The sequence below is a fragment of the Salvia splendens genome, chromosome 3 (genome assembly GCF_004379255.2).
Source record: "Salvia splendens isolate huo1 chromosome 3, SspV2, whole genome shotgun sequence".
In the NCBI taxonomy this organism is placed as follows: domain Eukaryota; kingdom Viridiplantae; phylum Streptophyta; class Magnoliopsida; order Lamiales; family Lamiaceae; genus Salvia; species Salvia splendens.
The window spans coordinates 14,068,405-14,078,407 of record NC_056034.1 but is presented as its reverse complement, the minus strand read 5'-3'; the positions used below and the strand labels follow the sequence as shown (position 1 = coordinate 14,078,407).

General features: G+C 38.7%; 2 protein-coding genes across 3 annotated transcripts; both read right to left on the bottom strand.

Annotated features, from left to right (window-relative positions):
* On the bottom strand, nucleotides 1-1,535 carry LOC121795121 (purine permease 3-like). Its single transcript, XM_042193568.1, has 2 exons — nucleotides 698-1,535; nucleotides 1-508 (listed from the first exon to the last, which is right to left on the bottom strand). Exons 1-2 carry the CDS (start codon nucleotides 1,370-1,372, stop codon nucleotides 164-166), a joined length of 1,020 nt encoding a protein of 339 aa, XP_042049502.1. The 5' UTR covers nucleotides 1,373-1,535; the 3' UTR covers nucleotides 1-163.
* A 492-nt stretch (nucleotides 1,536-2,027) lies between these two features.
* Nucleotides 2,028-3,455, bottom strand: LOC121795141 (NDR1/HIN1-like protein 6). 2 transcript variants are annotated; one of them, XM_042193597.1, is made up of 3 exons: nucleotides 2,866-3,455; nucleotides 2,310-2,402; nucleotides 2,028-2,219 (listed from the first exon to the last, which is right to left on the bottom strand). In XM_042193597.1, the coding sequence occupies exons 1-3, from the start codon at nucleotides 3,421-3,423 to the stop codon at nucleotides 2,157-2,159; spliced, it is 714 nt and encodes a 237-aa protein (XP_042049531.1). In that variant the 5' UTR covers nucleotides 3,424-3,455; the 3' UTR covers nucleotides 2,028-2,156. The 2 variants fall into 2 exon arrangements, with proteins under 2 accessions (XP_042049531.1, XP_042049532.1); XM_042193598.1 differs by lacking the exon at nucleotides 2,310-2,402.
* Nucleotides 3,456-10,003: the final 6,548 nt, after the last annotated feature.

Here is a 10,003-nt window from a genome sequence, read left to right as displayed (position 1 = left end):
TTGATATAGAAAAGTCTCTATAACCCAAGACATCAATTTTCCATCATAGTAGGTCCCTAATTCATGTCTACCACTAGAAATGGCAAACAAAACAAAATAAATAATGCTATAATGGTACAACACTACTACTTACTAGTACAAATCATCTCAAGGAAAATGGAAATTAAGTTTCCAAATGATGAGTTTGATAATCCAGAGTGGTAGGAATATTCTTGTTGTTGTTGTTGTATCTAATCTCTCCCCAAAAATAAGATGTAAAACCCCAAATTGCTAAGAAAAAAGCAACACCCTTTTCAGCATGGAAGCTTTCATGGTAGAAAACAATAGCTAAAGTCTGAGTAAGAGGGAATAAGACATGAATTATTATAGCTGAGAGAAGTGAAGATGAGTAGAATATCACACCAATTGCTCCCAAGTAAAAGCACTGCCACACTATGGCACTCCAAACAACCACCAAATAGTACTTTGCCTCTCCAAGTTCGTATTCTCTCGCTTCTCTTGAAATCACCTGCTCAATTAAACGAAGATCGAGAATCAACAAGAAATCGAGTCAACAACCGTAAAATAATCACCAAGATTTTCACTATTTTTAGTAAATGGACCCCGCACAGTCACATTTTAGTAATCCACTTTATTCATTTTTTTTTTATTTTTATTAAAACTCGTGTTGAATCAAAGTGAGATATTTAACATTGACCTGAAAATCGTTGTTGAGGATCATTCCTACAGTGCAAAACGCGGTGGCGAAGAAGCACATAACAAATTGCATCTCCATGACCAAGGTGTACGTAATCTCCTGCTTCGCGGACTTGTACGCCAGCTCCACCAGCGGCAGAATCAAACCATACAGCGCCGCCGCCGCCAGCGTCATAAAAAACCCGACCCAGTACTCCCGGTCCCCCTCCCCCTCCGGCCGGTCCCTGCTGGCGTGGAGCCCCAGCACCACGGGGCCCGCCGTCAGCAGCACCACGGCGTTCACCGAGAACGCCGTGAAGCGCTGCCCCACGATCAGGAAGGCGAACGCCGCGGTGAACCCCAGCTGCGTTGCCACCAGCAGCGTGGTGGTGGAGACGGGCAGCTTCGAGACGCCGTATGCGTAGAGGTAGTCGTCCAGCCCGGTGAGGACGCCGATCGCCGCCGCTGCCGCGAAGAGGCGGGGCTTGATGTGGTGGAGATTTTCGCCGCGGCGGCGGAGGTAGGAGGCGAGGAGGGGGAGGAGGATGATGGGGAAGCCCGATGTCTCGAGCCAGCTGGAGAACCAGATGCGGGAGCCGCCGCGGAGGAAGTAGAGGCGCATGATGAGGGGGCCGCCGCAGTTGCCCACGGCGAGGAGGAGGCAGTTGGTGATTAGGAAGATATGTTTCATGTTCATGGCTGCGGCGGCGGTGGTGGATTCGGTTTCCTCCGTTGCCTCTCTGAATTAGTGAACAAAGTATATATCTTCTTTTTGTGGTTTGTAATTTTCTTTAAAACTATAGTCTCTTATTTTGACTTATGAGACCAAAAGCAAGTCTATCTTGTCGTGTGATTTTAGATCGAAAGGTCGCTCAGTTGTCATGTTTATATTTCTTTGTTCGTTTATTTCGATGACTCATTTCGTGACAATGTATTTTAGCATGTCTTCAAATTATCGAGATTTTATTTAATCTCATGATCAGCCATATGAGTACGCCTTAGTTGATGATCATATATTACTCCATATCTCAAGGGCTATTATCTTGTCCGATTGATCGAAGGGAAATACGATTTTCATCGAATTCTATATGTTCAAAGAAAATTAAGATAGTATGTAAGAATATGATCAATTATTGGAGTTGACTAGTGGATGGAAAGGTACTCTTTTTCCATACCACTTTTACATTACTTTTAAGTTTATGTTTTCAAATCTTAAACTCTTTTGGTTCGGGATTAAATATCTCAATTTATTTCTGCATGAGTTTTAAGAAATGCACGTATAGAAAAATAGTGAAATACTATAAATTATAGTAGTACTTTAATAAATAGATGAAAATGTCGAGCCTACGAATTCTTATTACTTTGTAAGCCTTGAAAAAAATATACAGTTAGTTTAAACAATTAAAATTCCAATATATATACATACAAAATAATACTCCTATGCTAGAGAATTAATTAAGCATCAATTCATATTTATCCAGCTACATCAATATAGCTAGAGAGCATTTCTTGGAGACTGCCTGTGAGTTGAGAGGAAGTGAAAACTGCAAACAACAATGATTATTGATTAGTAATCAAGAACAAATTAACAACCAATTACGTATAAACTACATAAAATTGAGAAATGACACTACCAATTGATTAGGAATCCATCTCATGCTGTACACTTCAATATTGCTAATTGCCAACTTCGACTGACTAACATTTATACCACAATCCAAAGCAACCTAACAACACAAAAAATATTTCCACAGAGTGTGTTTAGAATTAGAATAACACAAAGATAAATTTAACATCTACCAAAACAAGCAGTGACGTAGCCAGGATTTTGAACAAGGTCAACTGACTTTTTCTTACCTAATTATCATCATAGTGCATGCTTTTGAAATCCAACAAAACAGCACTAGTAAAAATAACATAATTGAAGACATTATACACAAAGATAAAATCTTGATATATTATACAAGAAGCAGTGACCTAGCCAAGATTTTGAATGACGAGGTCCCAACTTTTTTCTTACCTAATTATCATTATATAGTGCATGATCGATCTTGAAATCTAACAAAATTACACTAGTAAAACAACACAATTGAAGACATTATAATCATGAAATACTACACTAAAAAATTCTCAAAATAAAATTTTGAGGCTAGCTCGACCTAAAAGATGATGATGGGACTTCGATTTTACCTTAATCTTCGGCAATAAGACGTTAAAAATCTGAACTTGAGCAGCAACATCGCCTAATATTCTAATATCATCAGAAGCTCCATTGGAAGATTGATATTTTCTTGAATTTCTATCCATAATTTCACTAACGTTTACGCTTTCAAACAATACTCGTGTTTGAACGCTCACGTTTTTGCTCAACGGAGGTTGATGGAACTGAGGAATCCTGATCAATCCGACCACCAATCCCTGGCTCAGGACATAGAATCTAGAAGCTTCGAAGCTCAATCCGATCTTGTTCGGATTGTCGGCTTTCAAGTTGAGGGAGAAAACCGATGAAACGACGAAGTTTTGGGAACTCGAGTCGAGCTTGTAGGATTCCACATCGACTCTTTGGATGGAGAAATCGGGCATTTTTGGCTTTAAAATGAAGAAGATGCAAAGAAGAGGAACTCCGACGATGAAGAGGATCAAGAAGATGAAGAGGAGAAAGAATAAGAGGGCTTTGTTGAAGGAGAATGGGATGTTTAGATCCTGACAAGTTGAGGAATGGTGGGATGATGTTTGTAATTTCCTCATTTGGGATAGAATTCTTCATTTTTTTGATGTTATGATAGTTGATTTTGAGGTTTTTGATTGAAAGAAAAGGAATGTGATGTTTTTCGTATGGATTTTATCTTGTTCAGATTCGTTTCTTGCTGCAGATTCTTTGGAATTTTTTAGGTTACTTTTTGGTTTGTTATGTGTTTGTGCATGGATGAAGGTTTGTGAACGACGGCGTTTTGGGAGGAAAGAATGAGCTTTTGATTTTGGTTGTTTTTGCTTGTGCTAGTAAATTTAAGAAGATTAACCATAGAGTATACATCCATTTTTGCAGTCACGATTGGTGATCAAATTGTTTAATTTTTTTGCGCTCCTTATCCATTCTTTATTGGGTTGTTCCTTATAGCGAAGGGTGAAAAATTAAAACTATTTTTATGAGATGAATGAATAGTAAATTAAAAATAATTACATTTTTGTCGGATGATGTTAGAATTACATAAACTATATTGTTATTTACTAATAAATAAATATATACGTATTTACATTTATTTTATTGTTATTATTTTAAAAAAATTCATTTATAAGGGTGATTTTGAAAAATATAAATTAATACTACATCCGTTCACAAAAATAGACTAGTTTTATCATTTTGAGCCGTCCACCAAAATTAGACCAATTTCTAAATATAAAAAGTTTTAAAAAATTAAATACTCTTAATAATATGGACCTCACAATCCACTAAGACCATGTTTATTGGTGTATAGTGGTCGACCGCCACATCACTCTAATTTTAAAAAAAAGAAAAATTAAAAGTTGTGGCCTCTCTCTCTCCTAGACCACGGTCTATCCAAGCCAACCCCCAACCGCCGGTCTCCACCGCTTTTAATTTCATCAGCCAATGAGATTGTGCTACATGGCACAATCTCATTGATATATATATATATATATATATATATATTAATATTTACATATTCTTAATATATTATATAAAAAAATTATAAAAATTATATCAAAAATCCATAATTTTTTATCCTCTATAAATAGAGACCACATTTGCTATAGTTTTGCATAAAAAAAATCACCATTTCTCATCATATTATCCTTCTTGTTTTATAGATTTTATTGGGCAATAATAAATATTTTATGCAATCATAATATTAATAAAAAAATAATAAAAAAATAAATATATAATGGTTTGGTTGTGTGGTCATTGATAAACTATAAAAAATGGTGTGGTTGGGTTGGATGAATGTTGATGATATGGAAGTTGATGTGGAGGAGATAGAAATTAATTAAATATTAAAAAAAGTAGATGATTGGGTTGAGTGGTTGTAAACATAGTCTAACACTACTTTCACCACATTTCCCCCTCCCTCTCATCTCTCTCTTACTTTATCAATTGTGCATTAAAACATATGTCATTTACAACTTACCCTATATTTTTGGATGGACGTAATATGAAAATTTAGAGAAAACATAATTAAAACTATACTCCGTACTAAATGAGTATATAAGATTAGTAATTGTGGGTTTCATATGGGCTAAGGTTGGATCTGATCATCTGAGCATTAAAATAGGCGAAGTCTCAAAAATTAGGAGTATTTCGCAATTTGGAGTAAAAAGTTGGATTGATGATTCCATGTGTACTGCATTGGTCTAGAGGTAGGCTCTGTTTGGAACACGGAATTGGATGTGTGGAATTGGAATTGAAGCTTTCAATTTTAAATCCAGTGTTTGGTTTTATAAAAATTCACGGAATTGGAATTGAATTCCATATAAAAAGTAGTGGAATTCCAAATATTCTCACACACACACACACTACACGCACTACACACATTTCACACACTACACACATTTCACATATTTTACACATTTCACACACTACACACACTACACACACTACACACACTTCACACACTACACAAACTACACACATTTCACATATTTCACACACTACACACTTCACATATTTCACACACTACACACACTACACACATTTCACATTTTTCACACATTTCACACACTACATACACTTCACACACTACACACATTTCACACACTACACACACAACACACATTTCACATATTGCACATATTTCACACACTACACACATTTTAAATATTTCACACACTTCACACATTTCACACACTACACACATTTCACACACTACACACATTTCACACACTACACACACTTCACACATTTCACACACTACACACATTTCATATTTTTCACACACTACACACATTTCACACACTACACAAACTACACACATTTCACACACTACACATATTTCACACACTACACGCATTTCATATATTTCACACACTTCACACATTTCATATACTTCACACATTTCACGCACTACACACACTTCACTCACTACACACACTAAAAATATTTCACACACTACACACACTACAAATATTTCACACACTTCACACACTACACACATTTCACATATTTCACACACTACACAGTTCAAATGTGTGGCGTGTGTAGTGTGTGAAATTTGTGAAGTGTGTGAAATGTGTGAAGTGTGTGTATTATGTGAAATGTGTGTAGTGTGTGAAATCTGTGCAATGTGTGTAGTGTGTGAAATATGTGAAATGTGTGTAGTGTGTGAAATGTGTGTAGTGTGTGAAATGTGTGAAATGTGTGAAATGTGTGAAGTGTGTGAAATGTGTGAAATGTGTGCATCTCCAATGGCGGACGTCCGGTCAGACATCCGCGACGGGCGACCGGGACGTCCGCCATTGTGGCGTTTCAACTCGGATACGGACGTCCCGTAAGGACGTCGGATGTCCTCGGACGTGCGGGCGACGGGCGGGCGGGCGGACGTCCGCCATTGTGGCGTGGGTCGGATGTCCGGTATTTAATTTTTTTTAAAACTCTATATATACAGCTCGTTGAATTTCATTTCATTCGCACCACTTGTGTTAACAAGTTTCTCTCTTCTTTTACTACAAATTTCATTTCTACTTAATGGAGAACGACAGGAACTCCCCCGCCACGAGCGAGTCGCAGACTCCGGCGTTTCCCGCCGAACTGGATGGAAACTCTAGCGGAAATGCGACAACGGTTCCGGCAATGTCGGGGATGGGTGGAATGGGTAGGATGGGTGGGATGGGTGGGATGAGTGGTATGATGTCCCCTTACTGCAATATGTACAATTGGATGAGTGGGATGAGTGGTATGGGTGGTATGATGCCCAGGGCAGCGGGGATGGGGGGCATGACCCCAAATATGATGGGGATGGGGATGGGGATGGGGATGGGGATGGGGATGGGGGGCATGACCCCAAATATGATGGGGATGGGTGGGATGATGCCTGGGATGATGCAGACCATGCCTGGGGGAGGGGGTGGCAGGGGCCCTGAACCACTAGCGGACGATGTCTATCGACCGGTTATCGATATGTTGTCTACTGATACCCCCTCCAGTTTTGTTCCGGAGAATCAGTTCACCGGCGTGGATACTTTCTCTTTTGAGGAGTTGGGGCTATCTCCAGTCAGGGAGACTCCCGATGATGTGGGGACAGCAGCAAGGGGTAGGGGCAAGGGCAAGGGGAAAGCCACGGGCTCTTCGTCGCGAACGGTGGCTGAGGAGGAAGATGATGAGGAGACGGGAAAGAGGACGGTCTGGAGCGTGTGGGAAAACGTCGCGCTTTCGAAGGCTTGGGTTTCAATAGTCGAGGATCCCTATGTCGGTGCTAACCAGCATATTGACAGACTGTGGCATCGCGTCGCTGAAGCCTACCTCACACACAAACCGGCTGGGGCGAAGTGTCGCGTGCCCGAACAATGCCGGAAACAGTGGGAGCGGTTGAGGCCTAAGCTTAGTCGATTTGCCGGCCTCTACCAAAACAATCTCCGCCAGGCAACCAGCGGTATGTCCGAGGAGGATGTTAAGAACCGTGCCTTGGCGCAGTACCCCGACAGATCCTTGAAGTTCAAAGATTTCGACTGGGAGGCCTATCTCGTGGTGAAGGATTCCCAAAAGTTTTGTGGGGGGTGTCAAATTGGGCTGGCAGAAGCGGATGAAGATCAACGCTTCCGGTGAATACAGCAGCAGTGCTGGTTCGCACGAGCTCCCGGAAATCGAGGAAGTGTCCCCGCTACCTCAATCAGACTCCCGCCGGCGTCGTCGTCCGATTGGGCAAAAGGCTAGGGGAAGCAGCAGCGGTAGCGGGTCATTCGAGGTCCAATCGGAGGCCCCTGCTCCCCCAGAAGAGTACGATCGTCTCGCCCGCGCGCAGATAACGACTAGTTTGGTCCGGACCATGCATAGGTGGCATAGCACAACAGATCCTGTGTACAAAAGGATGTTGAAGGATGTCATCGATGGATGTCGGCGCGATTTGGGGATGCCACCCATTGGAGATGATGGCGCCGAGATTAGCGGCGGGGACGACGGGGGTGAGGGCGAGGGCGGCACGGGCGAGGGCGAGGGCGAGGGCGGCACAGGCGACGAGGACAACGCGGAGTGAGCCGAGTCTAAATTTCCCGTATTATGTTATTTTTATTATGTAATTTTTTTTCTTTTTTATTATGTAATTTTTTTCTTTTTTTTATGTAATTTTTTTTAATGAAGCATTCGCAATTTTCCCGTATTCCGTGTCAAAATTATAATTCCGTTACGTTTATAAATAATTGTGATTTTTTTTATTGCGGGAAGTCCTAGTAGGAAGGGCGATGGGAAGAGCGGATTGTGAAGGAGATGTCCTAGTGACGTGGCAGTGGGATGAGAAGTCCTAGTGACGTGGCATGAGGTGTTTTTGGGAAGTCCTAGTGGATGTCCGAATGGGACATCCGTGCATTGGAGATGCTCTAAGTGAAATGTATGAAGTGTGTGAAATGTATTAAATATGTGAAATGTGTGTAGTGTGCGAAATATGTGAAATGTGTATAGTGTGTGAAATGTATGAAATATGTGAAATGTGTGTAGTGTGTGAAATATGTGAAATGTGTATAGTGTGTGAAATGTGTGTAGTTTGTGTATTGTGTGAAATGTGTGTAGTGTGAAAAATGTGAAATGTGTGTAGTGTGTGAAATGGTATGTAGTGTGTGAAATGTGTGTAGTGTGTGAAATGGTGTGTAGTGTGTGAAATATGTGTAGTGTGTGAAATATGAGAAATGTGTGTAGTGTGTGCACTGTGTGTATATTCATCAAACACGTCAATTTAATTTCATATCAATTCCCATTTTACCAAACATATCAATTCTCATATCAATTCCTTCCATTTCAATTTCAACAATTCCAATTCCAATTCCGTATAGTATTTGATGTTCAATGTAAAAAATGTACGTTTATTTACACACAAAAATAGTGTTCAATTGCACAGCGTTTATTTTTCGACCATTTCTTGTTTGATGTATAATATTTCTCATCGCCCCAAAATCCCTAAATTTGTATCGAATAAAATATATACTTGAAGTCTGAAAAGAGTTTGTATCGAATAAAATATATACTCGCAGTCTCTCTTAACTTTTCAAATCTGAATCAATATCGAGATACTTAACTTTGGTTGGGAGATTAATTTATATATCTCTTAACTTTTCAAATCTGAATCAATATCAAGATACTTAACTTTGGTTGGGAGATTAATTTATATATCTCTTAACTTTTCAAATCTGAATCAATATCAAGATACTTAACTTTGGTTGGGAGATTAATTTATATAAGGCCCACTATTAACTTTAGTAAGAATAGATACATATCTATTTTATACTTTAAAAGAGATAATATATTTGCTTTACTATAAATCTAAGTATATTTCTTTTGTAATATAGACAATTGCATGTGTATATACCATACAGTGGTTCTAACTTGTTACAGTCACATACCATATTCATTCAACTAAACAACACAAGTCTCAAAATTACAAATTATGTGCATTACATGTGCACACACAAATATCCCATTTAAATAATTTTGAAAAGTTTTAAACATTTTATGGTGCAACAATATCGTGACATAATTATATACTCCCTCCGTCCACGAATAGGAGTCTCGTCTACATTATTCTCTCTCTTACTTTACTATTTCTACACTTTAACTATTTATCATTTTTATAAAACAAGTGCAAAATAGTAAACGGGACTCCTATTCATGGATGGAGGGAGTACAAGTATATATCCTTCTTATATGCGAACTATAAATTCTATCTGTCACCTATTGGTTTGATTACATCACAATTGTACAATCATAAGTTTGTGTTAAAATTATTTAAATCTAAAATCGTATCGAAGGTTTTTTTTAATATCTAAAAGGTATTGCATTCAATAAATTTAAAAGAAATGGAAAATATTTAAAGTAATAGAGGGTCCACAAAATGTTATGTGAAGAATATATATACGTGTAAGGGTTCTTTGCTTTCATGTCAATCTACCTTTTACATATTCTTTTTGAGCTAATATATATTGTGGTGCTCATGGCCAAATATTCATTCAAACATTTACACAGTTTTCTCCCCATATATATAGCTCTCGACTATTTATGTTACTTATTTCGTCTTTCTTAATATGGAGAAGTCTTTAATTTATTTTTTTCATGAACATCCTTTGTTTCTCACCAAACATTATGATAGGGAGAGTTTAGAATGTTACGTGTGTG

Bases quoted from the DNA above. Each gene is read 5' to 3' on its own strand.
- LOC121795121 (XM_042193568.1), bottom strand. From the start codon at position 1,372: ATGAACATGAAACATATCTTCCTAATCACCAACTGCCTCCTCCTCGCC. The intron at 509-697 runs GTCAATGTTAAA...TTAATTGAGCAG, and splicing joins TCCTCAACAACGATTTTCAG to GTGATTTCAAGAGAAGCGAG.
- LOC121795141 (XM_042193597.1), bottom strand. From the start codon at position 3,423: ATGAGGAAATTACAAACATCATCCCACCATTCCTCAACTTGTCAGGAT. The intron at 2,403-2,865 runs GTAAAATCGAAG...TTGTGTTGTTAG, and splicing joins TCTTATTGCCGAAGATTAAG to GTTGCTTTGGATTGTGGTAT. The intron at 2,220-2,309 runs GTAGTGTCATTT...TGTTGTTTGCAG, and splicing joins GATGGATTCCTAATCAATTG to TTTTCACTTCCTCTCAACTC.